The 19826-nt window shown below is 47.4% G+C and overlaps 1 protein-coding gene across 4 annotated transcripts in view; it reads left to right on the forward strand.

Annotated features, from left to right (window-relative positions):
* DPP6 (dipeptidyl peptidase like 6) overlaps positions 1-19826 on the forward strand; it is an 830087-nt gene that overhangs the window by 607444 nt on the left and 202817 nt on the right. For all 4 annotated transcript variants that reach the window (XM_084787789.1, XM_084787791.1, XM_084787788.1 and 1 more), the window contains exon 5: positions 1040-1114. In XM_084787789.1, coding sequence (XP_084643915.1) covers positions 1040-1114 — 75 coding nt within the window. The remainder of the gene's footprint in view (positions 1-1039; positions 1115-19826) is intronic.

The raw sequence follows: 19826 nt of genomic DNA on the forward strand, positions 1-19826 counted from the left end.
GCTTAGTCCTGGGGTTCCCCTGGATGAGAGGACCCAGTGTGCACAGGTTTGGAGTTCATGGTGACTTTTGGGATGCAGCTACTGAGAACCACCCTGCGTTTAGTAAGGACCTGCGTTTAGTAAGCATATGCAGGTAATACAGCTTGCCCAGGGAGCGATAATCCAAACAAACCAATTCTTGCAATCGTTTCAAGATCTCATTGCATGAAAAGAAGCTGAAGAGACACAGAGATGCCTAAGACAATGCCACCACCAATGGCATGTCAAGAGTCTCCACGTGATCACTGCAGCACTGTGGAGGGATGGATGCCAGGCAGAGGATGAGGGCTTTTGGAAGGCGAGCAGGAGTGTGTGCAAGGACAGAGGGCAGGGTAGGTGAGAGGAACCTCGTGGTTGGTGAGTACTTAGTCACAGTGACTAAGTGAATTTGGCAGAAAAGCAAGCCTGCCCTCAGTGTGCTGCCTCCTAAGGATTCCTACAACAGTGAAGAGACAAGTTATAGAGCCGTGTGTGTAATCCACTTATGTTTTAGTAGCAACTTTGCTTAGCATATGCTTCTAAATATAAGAATGAAAGAAAAAGATAATTAAGCATTGAGAGATCAGGGTCTTACAAGACAATGGTGCCTGTTTTTCTGTTTGTTTCTATTGATCTGCTTCAGTAGACACTATAAGGAGTGGTTTATTGAAACTTGAAATAAAACACAAATAGATTTTTAAATTTCAAAACAGGCTTCCTCTGTGTAATCCTGGTTATCCTGGAACTACCTCTGAAGACCAGGCTGGCCTGGAACTCTGCCTCCCAAGTGCTGGTACTAAAGGCATGCGCCGCCACACCCGGCCACAGATAGAATGTGTAAAGGTATCTGTTAACTACATTTTGATTGGCTAACTGAGAAAAGCTGTAGCCATACTTAATGTTTCTGGTTCACGGCTTAGCTTCACTTAGTGGAGGATCATGAGGACCACACCAGTGATACCACAAGACTTGGATTGGTCCTGGCAACACTTGTAAATTCTGTTTTCTTTTCTTCCTTTAGGAATCCTTAAGAGCCATCAGATATGAAATATCCCCGGATAAAGAGTACGCGCTGTTTTCCTATAATGTGGAACCGGTGAGTCTGGCCCTCTCCTATCTGCAGAGGAATCATTCTCTCTCGTGCTACCTTCTGAAAGTACTTCCTGACGCACTTCCCCCATAGGTCTTGAACCCTGAGAGGGTTTGCATACCTAGGACAGCTTCTTTAATGTGTCATACTGCCACATAGGAGAGAGGAGGGAGATACAGACTTTCTAGGCAGGAAACCAATGACTCCTTTTAAGAGCTGTTTCCTAGGATGTTCTTGGGAGATGAGTCTTCTTGGGGATACCCCTCGTTTTTAGATTTCCCCATCTCCCAGTGAAATGGTCAATGTTAGCCTCAAAACAAAAGGCAGCTGCCGGTGGGCTCTGCCTATGCTCCCTGGCCATGCCAGAGTCCTGATGAAAGCTGAGTCACTTTCCATATACGTATTCTGGTTCTTGGTGCTTAATGAGTTCCCAGCCCCTGAAATTTTTGCTGGAATTTTCTGTAAAGCTCTCACCCTAGGTTTGAGTCGCTTCCTAAACATCCAACCCCGGCTTGCCTTTTCTCTTTCCCACCCCTTCCAGGTCCTCTAAGAGCACCTTCCCATCGGGTAAGGGCCCCTGAGAGGTGTCTCTTCAGAGAGGCTCTATGGTGCACCTGGCACACGATGAGTGTTGATTTCTATCTCATGGCAAAAGCCAGGGATGTTGGTATCCATGGAACAGCGATCCAATTCTAAAATTTTGTAAAAAGTTTGGCAACCAGGTTATTTTTTTTTTCTAATAAATGTAGACCTTAGAAACTCTATCTTCATTTTTTTAATGTCTTTTTATTTTCTCCCTGTGAATTCTCTGGGACAATTGGGCATCTGGGTCTATTTGATCAGGTGAGTCTGAATCCTAAAAGTAGTTTTCACTTGGCACCATTTTGTTTACTACACCCAGCCCTCCACTGGCTGTCCCGAGCTCTGAGCAGCTGAGCATGGCACCCATAGACAGCTAGATCCCTTAACTGTCCTCAGAACCTCTCAGAGCTGGAGCTGGTGCGAACGGGAACTGGAAGTGCTCTCTCTGGCTGAGGTTGTCTGGGGCTGTTTAGGTCAGCCAACAGTAGGAGCCAGTGTGTCCTGCCCCTGATGCCTCCAAGGAGAAGTCCTGTGTGTTTGTTCCTCAGAGTGCTCTGAAGGAACATTCTGTCAGGTTCTCACTGGAACATGAGTGCTCTTGTGTTGGTTCCATATATCTGTGCACAGGAGGATCCTCAGCCAAGTTCTCTCCTCTTCCCTAGGACTCCTTTTGACAGGACACCCTGGGATACCATCACAGCTGACAGTCATTTGGTAAAGCTGATGAGTCTTTGCTGCTTGGGACACTAGCTAGAAATGAGACCCTTGATGTAACTCTTTCCCCTGGCAGTTTTTATTTAAATTTGAAGTAAGACCAAAAACAGAAGTTCAGTTCATTTTCTCAGCCAAAGAAAAATACAGGAATTTGAAAGGACTCAGAGAACAATGAGAACATTTAAAGTATAAAATAATATTTGCTTCTTATGGTAAACACATGAGCAAAAGCAACTTAGGAAAACAAAGGGCTTCTTTGGCTAATACTTCCAAGTCACATCCATCGTTAAGGGAAACTGGGGCCAGAACTCAGGGCAGGGTCCTGGAGGTGGACACAGAGGGAGAAGGACTGGCCCACTTTCTGCCTTGCTCTCCACTCGCGGCTTTATACAGCCCAACCCACTGGTTTGGGATGACACCTCTAACAGTGGACCAAGCCCTCCCTTCTCAATCATCAGTCAAGACAGTTCCTCACCGACTTGCTGTAAGCCACTTGGTTGAAGGCAGTTCTTCAGTTGAGGTTCCCTTTTCCCTGGTGTTTCTAGACTGTGTCAAGTTGACAATAAAAACTAACTAGTAAAATATGAAAATTCCACAGTTAAAAGAGCATCCTTCTAACTTGAGCAGAAGTCATGGCTAATGGTTTTGGTACTAGATGAACAATGCTGTAAGCATTCCTAGGGAAAGAGGTGTAATTATGGAATAAGTAGGACAGGACGAGGCTTCCTACACTGTGCTTAGTAATTATTATTAAAATGGTTAGGATAATAATGCAATGATTAATTTACTAATAATATAAAAGAACTCATACTCAAAGAAACCTGAGAACTGTAATTAAAGTTAACTGTTTCCTTACCACAGCTCATGTTGAAAGGTTTGGTATCCCCAGGGGGTATACAGCATTTTCAAAAGGGCAGAGTTTTTTCATTTTTAATATAGTACCTTTATTAATTTTTCATATTACATATCATGCTTGTTTCTCTTCCCCTTACCTAACTCCTCCCAAATCTCTCTCACCACCCTACCTACCCAACTTTATGTTCACTCTCTCTCTCAGGAAAAATAAAACAAACAATAAAAGTACACATAAAAACATAGGGATCCATTTTTTTCTTAGACATCTAAACCCAAGCATGTGGCCTGCCCACTGTAGCTGACACACCCAGTGTCACTCCTTTAGAGAACATCCCCAACAGACATCAACCACAAATAGCTCCTCCATTACGGTTGGGGCTCCATGCCTGCCTCCCTGTAAAACATATGAGTTATCAAGTGTAATGGAGAGAGAATAAACTCAATCATGTTTTTCCAGTTTTCCAGACATAAAGTATCTCTGGGTCCATAAGTAGCATGCCTGGAATGTGGGGCTTCTTATTTGTATGCATGGGATCCCAGCCTTATGGTCTCAAAGTGTATCTATTTTCTATTTTCACCATCTCATATCTTCCCTACATATCACTCCTGCCTCAAAGAGCTAATGTTTGTCACATGAGTTCTGTTTTAGAGATAGAAAGGACTTAGTGTCATTTCTTAGGACAAGCCTTCTGGAGAATTCTCTGAGAACTAAGCTGTGTCAGAGCAATAGTAGCTTTTAATTTGTGGTTTGAAAGTGATACTACCATCCAGAAAGTAAAAACTGCATATAAAAAAACCCACTTCATTGGCACAACCCTGTTTCTTCATGCAGAGAGAGGCTGACAGGCATAGCGTGTTTCCTATGCTCTGCAGAGGAAGAGAAAAAAATAACTGATTATTTCAAAATATACATATGTTGTGTGAGAGGAAAGAGAAATTAGGCCTGTAAAAGATCCCTCCTCAGATAACACTTTCCTTGAAATCCCTGCAGTCTCTGTTTCTGTCTCCGTCCCTCTCTGTATGTGTGTACACAAGTCCTGTGTTTAAAGAGGTCAGGAAAGAGGGTCGGTGAAGGAGTTCAGTTGGATCCCCTGGAGCTGGAGTTACCTGAGCCACCTGACGTGGGTGTGAAGAATTGAACTTAGGTCCTCTGAAAGAACACTAGGCACTCTGAACCATTGAGTCATCTCTCCAGCCCTCGTGTTCTGAAAAATAAGAGTAATGATAACAGTTACTGATTGTATATACATACACACATACACACATTTATAATCCCACCAAAGATGTGCATGGAAGACCATGGAATTTAGATAGGATTCATTTCACTACGTATGCTGAATCAGGCCCACGTTTGGGCCTTCAAGCTTTACATAAATAATATATTTCAAAGTTCCCTAGATGGTAAAATAGGTTACATTAACTAACAAAGTGCAGGAAAAAATGTAGATTTTTCTCAAATAGGAAATTTGTTCCTGTAGTGCACTGTTCAGCATCAAAATGTCTTTCCTCTGGACTGAGCAGGATTTGAATGTAAGAGGAGAAGCAAGCAGCTACACGCTGTATGCACCATCTCTTATAGGATGAAGACCATGTAGAGGATGTCCCTTCCCTCTGAGGAAGCAGACATGCCACCATCTCCCCTGTAAGGAGGAAACTCTACATAGCACACCTGTGTTCCAAGCAAAAAGCTGTACATGGTACCTCACAGCTCTATGGCCTCTGAGGAAGAAGCTCTACACAGCTTGCTCTCTCCTCTGAGGGAGAAGCTGTGACTCGTACCTCCCAGCCTTCTCCCCCTGAAGAAGCTATGCAGGAGACCTCTGCCCTCTGAGGAGAATGTTTAAATAGCACCATGTCTCATCTGAGGGAGCAGCTGTACACAGAACACCATGTGCTCTGAGAGGGGAAGATGGACAGGATTCCTTGCTTCTCTTCCCTCTGAGGAAGACGCCATATGTGGCTCTTCACGCTCCTCTTCCCAGAGGAAGAGACTGCACAGGACACCTCTCTCTTGTGTGAAGGAAGCTGACATAGCACATCATCTCTGTGAGGAGGAAGCTGTCCAACACGTCCCTCTCCTCCTCTGAGAAGGAGGTGGCCTCTTTATTCTGAGGAGGAAGCTATATGCTGCACACTGTTCTGAGGAGGGAGCTAGCCATGGCACCTCATACCTCTCCCCCCCACCCTAGACAAAAGCTCTTAAAGGTGAGAGAGCTTTCAACTTCCTGTTACTTAACTTTGAGAAAAGCAAAGATGACCAAACGTCTGATACTTGCCTAGAAACCAGAATAGGGAATATTTTAAGAGTTGGAGAATTAAAACAATGCCATTTTTTTTTTTTTTTTTTTTTTTTTTTGTCTCACAGGAAGGACAATTACCTGGGGTTGCCTATGCCTCACAGATCAATTTCTGGCTTCTATGCCAATGCCCACAGGGCATACTGGAGATAGCCAGGAGACATATGCCTGGATAATGACACTAGCTGTGAGTCTCAAAGTTATCCCTCCCAACCACACCCGTACATAGAATAGTGATTGCTTCTCCAGCTGGCTAGGGTGTCATCAGTAAGTATGAACATAAAATACAGAGCTGGTTTTGGTGACAGTACATAACACAAAACTCTTTAAAAAGGGACAGGTAAATCCAAGGAAACATAACTATGAGTTTGTTGCTAAATTTTAGATTTGGGTAGTAAAGTTACCACATGCAAAATTCAATGTTTCACCAGGATCCTCGAGATAATCGTAGCAGTGCTGTGGCTGACAGTGGCCTTTTAGGAAGTCCTCACTTTCATGGTCCTCACATGAGGATTCAAAAGTCTATACCCACTGCAAGTCCTCAGCCTGCCCAGCTAGTCCTGATTGCCCAGAAACCCTTGCAATGGGAGGAGGGGAGATTGGCTTCTTCATAACTCTTGCTCTTCTCTGGAGAAGATGAGTGACCCGCGGGACTCCCTGGAACTGCCCCTCCCACATCCACATTCCTCCTTCTGTGTCTCCTTCCAGCCCTCTTTCCTTAGCAGCCAAGTCTGCTTGGCACAGGTGGGGGTGGGGGAGGGGTGGGGGTGGAAGTGGGAAGGGGTGGGGGTGGGGGGATGCTGGTTTGGTTTTGTTTAACTTTGCTTTGTAGTTTCATACAAAGTAATGAGTTTCCTTGTGGCATTTTCGTACATACGTTGTTCTTGTTGGCCTCACTCCCCAAACCTGCTACCCACGCCCTTCCTCACTGGTGAGGAGCCCTTCCTCTCCTAGAGCGCTCCCTTCCGCTTTCATGTTCCGTGGGTCCCACTGCCTCTTTTCCTCTCCCTCCAGAAGATCCCCGTTTCTGCTCTCACGGTCACCTTTCTAGTTTCATGAACTGTATTCCCCATATGTATGTGAGACTTGAAATCTAGGCTCTCATATGACAGAAAACATAAAAAACACATAGAGATTGTTGTTTAGAATCCACTGTGTTACATTTAACGATTTCCTGAAGCCATCATGACTTTCTTTATGGCCACGCACAGTTCCACTGCACTTTTACAGCATATTTCCCCCCATTCCTCTGTTGATGGACACCTAGCCTGGGTAGTGGGTTGGCAACAAACATGGCTGTCAGATAGCTGAGGCGGGGAAGGCTGGGCAAAAGTGGAGGAAGGATATAATGGTCATTGGAATATAAACGCTCGGGTGGTGCATTGAACAAATGCATATCTTGTGATGAGATTAATAGAAGAAATGGGCCAAGAAGGGAGGAGCCAATGGGTGCAAACAAGCTGTCCTGGGCGTGAGGGGTGGGCCCTTGCTGGGGCATACCCTAAGTGGTGCTTGGCTGGAAATGGGACTAGATAATTAGGGACAGTCCCGTTGTGGGAGATGACACCAGGAAGGGTTCCCAAAGGGAGCAGGGTGATGTCCTGAGGGCCAGGCTTCTGGTTAGGCAGGACAGGGAAGCATCAACATTTCTTGGAGAAGGAGCAGGTGCTTGTGAAGTGAGGGGCAGTGAGGAACTGGGATGCACAAGCCATGGCTGCGATAAGCCAATAACAATACTCCTTAAAGACCACCAGCTCTGGTAACAAGTGAAGCTTGTGTAATTGGTAATAAAGGAAATGAAGAAATGTAAATAAGGAGAGACACAGGTTTGCCAAGTGACAGAGATTATATAGAGCACCCTTAATTGTCCTTATTGTGAGTGGCTGTCACCGTAATGCAGCAAGGGAGAGAGAGCCTCAAATCCTTCCTAGAAGATTTGTTCTTTCTCTCCCATTCTGCAGCCTGTGATTGAGGGTGAGCCGCTTAACAGAAATTATGTGCAGAGACTTAAGGCTGATTAATATGGGACAAGCTACCCTGGCCATCTGAGCAAACAGTTAGGGCTTGGAGACTTACTGTGGACCGTTATCACTACTTTGTGGCTGGAGATTTTTCATACTATTGAAAACCAGAAGGATTAGTAAACGCGGTGGGTTATCAGCGATTCTGTTTGTGATTCGGCCCCCATTGTGTCACAGAAGCTATTCAGGAAAATGTCCGTATACGACACGATTGCCCACTTAGAACAAGTGATATTAAACAGCCAGAAACACTCCAGCATATGTGCTTGCTTTTCTTCTAGACAACCAGAATGATGATTTCAGTGGTAGCAGACAGACTTCGCAGGGTGTAACTTCAAACCCTTCTGAGTTCCCACTCAGTCCTCAGTGTGTTCCTCTGGCCCTCACGGCATCATATGGAAAGTGCCATGGAATTTGGTCCTTCTCGGAGCAGAAGGTTTTCATCTTCTAGCAGGCGATGTGTCTATCTCACGGCTTACTTTATTTCTGAGTTTTAGTATCATAAAAAGCCTGAGTGTATGGGATGGAGCCCTTGGCCATATCCTAGCAGGCTCTGCATGCTAATGCATGGAGCGCCACAGCTAAGCAGGCCTGGCTGCTACAGCTGCTGTGGTGACACTTTGGACCTCATCCATTGCTACAGCTTTTGAATCCCTAGAAATGACTGATCAGGTGTTGAATTGCCGGGACAATCCCTAAATCACATGTCGCATTCAGCCCCTCAATGCCTTGCCACCATTAGGTGGGTAAATTTTGACAGGCTCCACAGCTCTATTTACAAGTTTCATCACCTTGCTTGCATATGTGTGTGTGCATGTATATTTATATATTTGTGTGTGTGCACATGTGTGTGCATATGCATGCGTGTGTGTGTGTGTGTGTGTGTGTGTGTGTGTGTGTGTGTGTGTGTGTACTTGAGTGAAGGACAAGAGCTCTTCTTCTGGCAGTCTGCTAGGTAATGAAGGAACTGCATTCTGGAACACATCCTTCTTTGAAATGAATAGAGTGGGTGGAGCAAGCACAACGCTGAGACAAGGCTGTGACTATGCTTGCACCTCACCTGCCTGCTCACAGCTTCGGGCTTGCTCCATGATTTCCGGCTGCCATGACAGCGGCCAAAAATGACCCATAATCAAAAGAAGAGCAATACTTTTTATTATCAATATAAAAGTTAGCTTAGAACGTCATGGGTTACAGAGTGTTGTTTTCATACATCTGTGGCTAGATCTTGTCCTTATTCTTCCCCCGTCCAGCCACCCGTCACCTCTTATTGACTCCTACTCTTTCCGCAGATGCCTCTCTTCTGCTTTTAAGTCACGTGAATTCCCCTGCCCTCTGTCCTGCCACCCTTCCCTATTCAGGTCACTTCTCCTCTCATGATCCCCACCCCTCTTTGCAATCTTAGAGTGATAAATACGGTAGTCTGGATGCCATGAGTGGAGTAGATGGATACCTGGCTGTAGTTGGATGCTTTCAGCGATAGTGTGTAGCTGAGGAGGAGAAGTTCACTACCTCTCCTCCATGGTCAGCTGCTGTGAACAGAAGCCTAGTGGACTCAACTCTTTCTTTCAGTCTGCTGCCACCCCTCTGCCATGTGCTGAGTCCCAGGCCTTCTGACAGCTAGGGCATATCTCCATTTACAGAGGAAGACACTGAGCCATAAAGAGGCCAATGGTGTCTCCAGTACAGTTGGAGGCTATGGTGCAAGTCACACCCTGGAGTCACCTCTCTGGGTACCATGACCTGACAGGCTGGATCAGCAGGCCTCTGCACTCTCCCCTACTACCACAGAGCAGTGTGCAGGGATTCTGCCAGCACATGCCTTGGTTTCTCTACTGCAAGCCCTGCCCCCTCATGGAAGAACTAAGGTCACTTCCCCTCCCTCTGGGCATCTTGGCTACATATATGCTCAGCAGTCATAAGCTGCCTCTTTCTCCTATGCAGCCAAGAATCCATCCTGTCCTTAGGCTTGGTAGATCTTCCTCAAGGTCTTATGTGAAGTCAATATCTCTCCTTGAGCCACTTTATCTACTGCTGTATCCCTAGCACGGGGCACTGGCTGATGGAGGAAGTGTCCAGATGGAACTGTCCCACATGCTGACTCTCAGGCCCTGCACAACCCTACCATGCAGGAAGGACAGGCAGACATCTTTTGTGAGTGCTCCAAAGTTTAAGACACAATAGCCCTGATGGCAGTACCCGGCAGGGTGTATCACTCTGCAGCTCTATCACCGTGGCTCATCACTCATGGTTTCCATGTCCCCTTCCGGCCTGGAGTGACTTTAGACGCAGTGGGTAGAAGCTGAACTCATCTCGTCACCTCAGCTTGGCCCCTTCCTGCCAGTAACATCGCTGCAGTAGAAAACATAGCCGTTTGTTAAGACTCTGAGCCCAGGTCCGTGTCCACCTGGCCTGGGCATCCCTGCCACTTCCCAGCCATTCACATATGCCCCCAACTCTCCTTATCACTGCTGTCTGGTGTGGCACATTCCTGTGTGTCACCTATGGAGCCATGTTCACCTCCCCATGGTCACTTTGAATCACACTTCCCACACCACCCTGTGTTCTCCAAATTGTCTTTAAGGTGACCATTCTGTGTGCCAGACAGGTGACCCACTCCTCAGCTTAGTCCCCTCCCCTCCTCTGTGTTCCCCCTGCTACAGTCTTCTGTGGGTCTCTTCCAAAAGGGTCCTTGTTCAGCAGTGTCCCCTGCAGTGTCCATCGCTCTTCCACTCTCCCACAATGCCCTGCGCTGCTCCGAGCTCCAGGCTTTGCCTTCTGCCAGCGGCACTCTTCCTCCTCCATGTTCTAGGCTCATTCACTAGCCTTAGAGTCTGCCCAAGCCCTGCAGGTCTCCCCAACAGGAAGCCTTCCCCGACCACACAGGTGGAGGAAAGGTTCCTAGCCCTTATGTTTCCATCCCAAGTGTTGCTAGAGTTCCTTTCCCGGGGCATATGAACAGTGTAATAATGACAAAACTGGGGCTGGAGAGATGACTCAGAGGTTAAGAGCACTGGCTGCTCTACCAAAGGTCCTGAGTTCAATTCCCAGCAACCACATGATGGCTCATAACCATCTATAATGAGATCTGATGCCTTCTTCTGGTGTACATGTAGGCAAAACACTGTGTATATATGATAAATAAATAAATATTTAAAAAATAATGATGAAACCAGAGTTTTGTTCCACCAAAATTCACTGGGGAGCCAGTGGGTTTATGGGGCTTGCTTGCATGCATAAGGGGGTTCCTTTCTCTAGGCTGCCCCACCTATTCACTGTAGCTCAGAGAGCACCCACAATTAGAACAGGATCTCAGACAAATGACCGTAAGGAGGTGCCAGATACTAAGTGGGGGTCCCATGGCCATCCACACTCCTCCTTCTGGAAGGGACTATCTAGAGTCCACGTAGCCACCTGTGATGGACAACTGGGCACTGCTAGGCTCGTGTAGACAGTAGCAGTTTGGTTTGGATGATGGAGGCCGACCACACAAAGGGCTTTCCAGAGTGCAGTGGGCACCTCTCTCTGACTGATTCATAGCTGCCCCTGCAGGACACACATCCAGAGTTACACAGGAGGGTCTCCCACATCAACTGCTGGTGGCCTCTCCCAGGGGAGGGGAGTCAGTGTGAAGGGAATGTTGGCCTATGCTGTTCAGAAAGCCTGTCATGCCTGGAAACAGTAGCAGCTTCTGGGGTTTTAATTTCTTTATTCAGATGGGCTTTGGATAAGCCACAGAGACAAGAGATCTACTCTGCTGAAGTGTGTCTCATTGCCATTCATGAGAAGAAGCCTTTAACACAATAAATATTAAAGAATGCCTCACAGCTGATTTTGACAGCTCAGAGTGCACCAGATGTGCATGCTGCTACTGCCACCCTATTGTTGTGGTGTCACCCACCTGTCGGAAATTCTGTCCTTGCTTTCAGCTAAGAAACACACTTTTATACGATGTAGTAAAAATTGAATGTTTTCTTCTTCTTCCAGTGATAAGTTTTGTGTCTGCTGTAGTTCTGTGAGTCTTAAGACCTGTATAGACTCTGTAACCAAGACCACAAATCAAGGCCCTGAAATGCCTCACTGAGTTCTAAAGCCCCTTGGGCTGACCTTGTAGGCAAGCACTTCTCCCATCCCCAGCCCTTGGCAACTGCTGGCCTTCCTCTGTCCCTGCAGCTAGGCCTTTCTTAAAATGGCACATAAATGTCAATAAATAGTATCTAAACCTTCAGGGCCAGCTTCAAAGTAAGCATCTTCATATTCAAATATGATGGAAGTTTCAAGTTTCCTCAGCACTGTTTTGGTTTCATACTTATGACATTAAATATTTCACCATAAGGACTTACCTGCCATTTGGTGTCATATGCACTACCAGATTAAACTGGAAGATGGGCCAATAAATGGATAACTTTGATGCCAACAGTTTGAGGGACTTTATGGACAATATGCCACCTTGGCCCAGCAGCAGAAATCTCTGCCCTCAGAAAGCTCAATAAGACAAGGAAGCCGATCCAAGAACCAGAGAGATTGGAAGCTAAGCCAGCGCCTTGCCCTGTGAGCCATCACTGAAAACTTGCAGAGGCTGAGGGCAGGGTTCAGGACTTGGAGTGGCCTGTTAACTCCAGCAAGAAGAAGTTAGATCGCCAGCCTGGGGCAGACAGTATGACTGAGCTGGAGCTGAGGTGCTAAGAAGCTGGTGGCTTAAGGCAGCCAATGAGACTGGAGTCTATCCCCAACCACCCCAACCACCCCACCCCACCCCATCCTGCCCCACCCTCATCCCTGCAGCATCTTAGAGAATGACATGGTCTCTGGGTCAGGAGAACAGAGCCAGAGGAAAAGGCCCTGTAGACCATGCACCTAGGCGTATGTTTCCTGACTGACTCAGGAGGATGGTTCTTGCCACCAGGCTCAGCTCCCGTTCTCTTCCTTTGCCTGCTTTGTGCTCTGCAGCTGTCCCAGCCCCATGTGTCATGGGTCTTCTTTTCTATCAAGGGAACAGAGTTTCCTGGCGCACCTCTGTGGTGCTGTGGTGCTCATGGAAATGGACCAGGTGAGGTTTTGCCTGCAATGCTGTGATAGTGTGCAGGTGATGACACTTAAAAGAGCCAGGGCCACTGAGGAAGATGTTGCTGGTCCCTAAGCTTGTCACTTCTCACCTATTCTGGTTGCAGCTTCCTGTCGCTTTTTTTGTATCCCATAGAGCCATACCCAAGGAAGACTGCCTACGAGTGGTTCTACAGGCCACACACCCACATTGGCGCCATCATGCCTGGCTTTGCAGACATAGTTTAAGCTTGGCCTCCTCCCTAGAGAGCATGCTGGAGTTTAGTTATTTCCCAACCCCCAGCCTCTTCTGTTCTTAGCAAAACATCCTCATAGAACTGATAAGGGCTTTTCTAAGAGGACTCAGCCACTTGCCACTGTACAGATCGGGAAAGTGAGGCCCAGAAAGTTCAGCTGCCAGCATGGTGGCACCGTTCTGTAGGCAGATCCTGACTCTAAGGTCACCCAGGGCTACATAATAGTAATTTCCTGTCCCCAAAGAAAGAAAGAAGCACATCCAGAAAGTAGAAGCTTACACCTTCAAAGCTCTGTGTCGTGGCGATGGCAAAATCAAGCCTGGAGCCCATTGTTTTGCCCAGAGCCACTTGTTTCTATGACATCACTCATTTGTCTTCTGACCACCAGGTACAGGTTGATATCAGTAGCTGGCAGGTGCAACCCAAGACTGGCTGCTCGCCACATACAGGTGGATCTCTTTCAGGCCCAGCAAGGAACAGGCCCCAAGGCTCCAGGTCTTGTTGAGGGAACAAGTGTGCACCCGCATCTGCGGTGGGGACAAGGCATTAGATACTTAGGTTCTCCAAGCATATGTGTTCACCCAGATAATAGCAGAGCAGCTGTGGGTAGCGTCAGGCTGCAGGAGCACCGGGCAAGCTTCACAGCACATGCCTTACAGATGCACAGCCACTGTGTGCTCCTGGAGAGACATGCCCTCCCTAACCCTGGGGGAATGTCTTCTTTTCCCCCCTGATCCACTCCAGGGCACCCCAAAGCTGTTACCATCAAGAAGGGGTGGAACCTCATTGGGAAGAATAACTTGTTCTGAGGGACGCTTGCAACAGACCCCTGTAAAGCTTGGCAAGGAGACAAGATAAATTCATTTCCTTCGTGCATCCTTGCATGGCACCGTGGTAAGCTTCTGGGCGGAACATACACCTAAGTGCCCTCGCATTTAAAGTTCCTCCAATCCCTTACAGGAAGAAGTAGCCCTTCGCTGAGGGTTCTCACGTCTGCGGCTCTGCTTGCTTCGTTGGCCTATGACTGATGTATTCCAGGGCTCCATCCAGCAGGTTATACTGAGCTGTCTGCTCCATACCCGGAACTTAGTCATGATCAGCAAATTAAAGGAGCTGGCTTCTCCCTGGAAACCAAATGTCTATGAGCCTTGCTGAACTAATCCTGTGTGTGATCCTAAGACACGGTCTCATTAAATCAAAATCGGTGGCTTTAAAGTAATGATGTAGCCTTCCTCAGTGTCTGGAGGCAAAAACTGCCTCTGGCGTTTACTGCATGATTGTGGCATGCGTGCAGTTACCTATACACTGGTGATAAATGTTCTATTTATTAATTGGCAGAAGGCTCGTTAAACAGGAACGGATCACTCCATTCTTGCAAAGTCATTTGTCAACGCAAACAGAATCTGGTCACCGAAAACTCTCTGCATGAGCCACCTCACCCGCACCTCAGTGTTAACTGTCGCCTCAGTGGGCTGGCCCTGGGCTTCTTAGTTATTTTTGCTTTTTCACCAGTGGAGGAATGGCAGGGACTGACAACACAGGTTCACCAGTTTTTGCAGTGTTCTTTCGTAGGTCCCATCAAACCCAGCGTTCCACCTGCTCAGTGTAGTTAGTGGGCATGTGCTCTATAAATGTGTGTAGGAAGGCAGGAGGACTTTTCCCACAGGAAGGTAGACAATTCCATATGCCTATTTTTTTAACTTATCTTTTTTTTTTTCAGTTCTTCAAAATCTTGTACACCGAGTTGGGTTGTTGTTGGTTTTTTGTTTGTTTGTTTGTTTGTTTGTTTTTGGTTTTTGGTTTTTTTGGGGGGGGTTGTTTGTTTTGTTTTTTTGTTTGTTTGGTTGGTTTTGGTTTTGGTTTTTTGAGCTGGGTTTCTCTCATAGTCCTGGCTGTCCTGGACTCACTTTGTAGACCAGGCTGGCCTCAAACTCACACAGATCCACCTGCCTCTGCCTCCTGAGTGCTGGGATTAAAGGCATGCGCCAACACCACCCGGCGTACACTGAGTTTTTAACCACATTCGCTTCCCTGCCAAGGCTCAGGGACCACTGCAGAATCAGGGACAGAAAGGCTGTAAGAGCCAGACTGGTGAATGAGCCTAAGAAAATGGTGTTCTCTAGACACAGCAGAGAGCTGCACGTACAAACTCACAGAAGTTATGACAGCATGGGAAAGAGCCACGCATGGTGGATATTTTAATATATCCTGTGAGTCATAAGTCAGAGTTTGAGAGACAGAGAGACAGTGGCAGGTTTTTGCATCACTGTCTGATCCAGCATCCCTTGGGGCAAACCCTCTGAGTTGCCATCCCCCAGTTCTGCAGACAGTTGGCCTAGGTCACTTCAGTCTTGAGGCTGTACGTCTGACCAGACCAAGTGCTTCTTTAACTCAAGTCTGCCTTTTAAAACTCTTCCTCTGCTGAATGCTACCCCACCCACAATGCAGTGGGCTCCCCTGTCAAAGGCTACAGCTGTATTGCTGGACATGGTAGTGCTACCCACATGAGAATATTCAGCCCTTCAAATGCTCCTACTGTGACATGAGGACTCTATTCATAAGTTTACTTGATTGTAATTAACTTAAGTTTTCACAGCTCTCCTCATCCCCAGGCAACCCTCCACCATGCCATAAGCACCAACCACCTGGAGGTGGCCCAGCCCTTCTGCAACACCGAATGCTTCCTTTTGGTGTTGCATACTCCGTGACCTTCACGGGCCTGAGAACTGCTCTTTTACTTGGCTCTGGTCTTTCCTTTACACAGCTGAGCATGTGCCCTGGCCCACGTCTCCAGACTGCTGGCAGCTGGGTCACCTTGTAGTGAGTGACCTTGTCAGTGTCTGAATAAGTGATGAAGTAATTAGCCAGGAAGTTTGTACACAGCTCGGTGCACTCTCCTCTGTTGTGCAAATCTTATCCCATCTGATCGAACGTGCTTGGCTTCTTACTTCACTCAGTGAATGGGACAGTGCTAAGGGAGAGTCAGGGAGGTTCTTCTTCTAACTAATAAAAGGAGGCCTTTTTGCTATCCACTGTCATCTTAGTAACAGCATCTGGAATTGTTACTTGTATGGCAAAGTGGGGCATATGCTCAGCAGTTGTTTTTCCTGTTGCTGTAATAAAACATTTCTTAAGGACTGAGGACCCCAGTAGGTTGGTCATGTTCTATTGGGCAGCCCCACACCCACAGTGGACTGGTCTTCCCACCTCAGCTAACCCAATCAAGACAATCTTCCACAGGCATGCTTAGAGGCCTGTAACCTAGGAGGTGACAACTGAGATTATCCAACACAGTGGAATAAGTGTCCCAAAACCTAGAATTCTTTGAGAGTATGTGGGCCAGAGATGAAGCAAAACCAACCATAAACTCAAGCCTGCTTTTCATTAACCAAAAACTACCTCTTTATCTTTTCTGGAGCTTCTCTTCTGCTGTCAGTCTACACACACACACACACACACACACACACACACACACACACACACACAAGCTTAAGCATCACCCTTTATTGTCTCTTCTGAGCCTCTAAGCCTTGCGTCATTCAAATTTATCCCAAACAGAAGATGTCTTCAGGCTGCACCCACATTTGAAATGGGAAAGCGTAGCTTGGCAGTATAGTTTTCCTGACTAACAAGACAGGCACCACTTATTCAAGCCAAAATCATCTGTTCTGCTTGTACATGTTCACTGACTGCACACTGTCTCAGGCCGGAACAATGGAGGCTGTGCTGAGTGATGCTGGCAGCAGACAAACAACAAGAGATGAGTGGTACAGCTCTGGGTCCTGGAATATGCCGGAAGAGGAATAAAGCTCCATAGAGGAAGCAAAACCAAGAGTGATAGTTGTGCGGCTCTCTTGTTGTGTCCAGAAAGCATGATTCCATTCTGGCCATCCACTGCCTCGGACCCTTGCAGTCTTTCCACCTCCTTTTTCTCAATGCTCCCTGGGACTTGGGAGGGGGAATGAGGGGAGATGGCATAGATGTCTCATTAAGGTACCCACATTCTGCAGACATCTCTTGTTGTCTGTACCATGACCAGTTGGGACTCTGTGTTAGTTACCATCCACTGCAAATAGAAGTTTCTCCAATGGCGACTGAGAGGTGCCCTGCTCCATGATCATAACAGTAAATCTAGAGGTCAGTCTAATATGATGTACTTAGAAGAACAGTAGTATGTTCTCCCGTAGGGCCCATGGCCGGTCTAGCCATTGGGTTCTTGGTCTAGACTATGGTGCTTACTGTGGATTTCCACCTTTTGAAATGGGGCCCCTGCTAGTCTGATCATGCACCAGCAGAAGCCTCAACACCCAAGAGTGTACGGGCACCATAAAGTGGCTGAAAAGAAAAAATAAAGAGAACACAATGTTGGGTTGGCAAGAAAAGTGTGGTGAGTTTTCCTGGAGAGGCTGGGGAGGGGGATGAGCATGATATGAATATGTTACACAAATTCTCAACGAAGTAACTTAAAGCATGAGAAAAGGTGGGTGCCGTGCCTTCCTTGAGCATCATGCATTTACTACTGGCAGTAAGATTAGAGACCAGTGAAGCTGGTGAACCTCAGAGCAAGCTGCAAAGAGCCCTGGCCAGCGGGGGGGGGGGGGGGGGGGGAGGGAGGGAGATTGACAAAGCCTGAGTAGGAACTAGATGGTGTCGGCTTTCCCCTGGAGTTCCCCTTCCTGACCCATTTGAGTCTAAACTGTAAGGCACCTTGGACACAGGGAAGAAGCTGTTGATGGAGACTTAAGATCCACTGAGTGGTGGGTTCAGCCTTGAACATGGTGACAGGTGGTGACTGGTGGTAACTGGTGGTGGCAGGTGGTGACAGGTGGTGACTGGCAATGACTGACAGTGACTGGCAGCAGTGGTGCCTGAGTGCTCATGAGGATGGTGGTGGTACCAACTGGCCATAAGGAGGATGGCAATGATGCTGCTCAGTGTGATGCTGACGATGACACCCATAGTGCTGATCTGAGACTGATCTAAGGAGCCCTAACTAGCATTGTTTCTCTGTCGCTTCTCTCTGAGGGGGAAAAAAAGATCATTAGAAGTCATGAAGGAGGCACAGGGACAAAGGGCACATAGATCCTTAGATTTGGGGATACTGGCATCTGCCCTGCTGCATGCTGGGAATGCAACTGTCAAGATAAAGGCTTCAGTGACTCAGTGGTACTGCTATTTCCATATCTAAATATAACAGCCTTGGCCCTGGGCCAGCAGAGGAGGCCACAGCTGCTGAGCCTACCCAGCAGCTGCAGGCTCTGGCTTTGTCTTCAGGGAGGAAAAGGTCGTCCTGTCATGGATAGATTCCAAACAGCCTAAGCCAAGGGGCAGAGATCTATTTAAGGAGCTCTTGGCCAGCCTGTTTAAGGTTTCAAGGGGACTTGGAAGGGTATCAGCATGAGGACTTGAGTGCCCTGGCTCCTGTGCTCTCTGAAATATAAGTGAGACCACTGACTGAGTAGATGGACACATCAGGCAGTACTAGAAAGGCTAAGGCTGAAGGATTAGGGATTTGAGTCCAGCCTGGGTGACATACAGAGACTGTGTCTCAAACACACAGATAGATAAGTAAAAACACAGCCTGGCAGCATCCTGGTGTTGGTACAGAGGATGGAGACAGAATGACATTAGAAGCCTCCTCTGACCCCTCAGTTCACCTGGCAGGGACTCGCAGACATGATGCCAGGCCCTGGGTATCTGTTTCTGAACCCCTGCGGAGCCCTATGCAGTGGAGGCTGGAATTGGTGCCCTGTCTAGCTACCAGCAATGCTACGTCAGGACACTTACCATATCTCTTCTGCCTTAAAACACTCCATATTGGCATCAGGAGGAAGAGAGACAGAAATAAAAAAGATAGATGATTAAGCCATGTCACTATAAATAACACTGGGATGGGCTAGGCTCGGTGGGTAAAGTATAAAGTACTTTCTATGCAAATACAAAGACTGCATTCAGATCCCCAGAACCCACACAAAGGTGTGTGAGGGGATGTCATGCATCTGTACTCCCTGGGTTCCTATGACGATGAGATGGAGCCAAGGGAACCACCCCCAAAAGCTTTTGGGCCAGATGTCCTGGCACACACAGTGGCAAACTACAAACAGACACTGTCTCAAACAAGGTGGGAGGTAGACCTGACGCCTGAGCCTGTTTCCTGATCTCCAAAAACATACACACACCATGGTACACATGCACCTATGCCAGGGTGCACAGGCACCGACACCCAACCGTCTCCCCACCACACACACACACACACACACACACACACACACACACACAGAGAGAGAGAGAGAGAGAGAGAGAGAGAGAGAGAGAGAGAGAGAGAGAAACACCCATATACATAGGCACACACAGATGTATACACAGACACAGAAACACACAAACACAGGCACACACAGATGTACACACAGACACAGAAACACACACAAAGAAACACACAATCACAGACACACATAGATGTACACACAGACACAGAAACACACACACAGATACGCACACACACACACACACACACACAAAATGATTCTTCGATGACAGTAAAAAGTCAAGTAGCAGCCTGCTGCATCACAGCCGACCCCTAGTGGGCAACAATTTCTGCATCCTGTGACAGGTGACTTGGACCCAGCAAACAGAGTGACATTTGAGTACTGTCTTTAAAATGCAGTGACAGGCTCAGGGTCACCCTCGCAGCAGCACTTACTACCCTTCCTCACTCTGCTCCAAGACTGCCTTAAACACTACTTAGGAAATGTGTGACACCCTCCACAGTGCAGGCCGCCTGGAGGGGTGCAGCTCCTTCCTCATCAAGCCTCTGGTGACAGCCTGGCCGAAGGGTGTTAGAATACGAACAGAGCAAACGTGCTCACTGTGGCCAGGTGAGTGAAAGTGCCCTCGTGAGCAGTACAGGCTTGGGGTGAGCATCCTTGCTACTCATGTGGTGTTGTGTCAG

The sequence above is a fragment of the Acomys minous genome (assembly GCF_964271855.1).
Source record: "Acomys minous genome assembly, chromosome: 6".
In the NCBI taxonomy this organism is placed as follows: Eukaryota; Metazoa; Chordata; class Mammalia; order Rodentia; family Muridae; genus Acomys; species Acomys minous.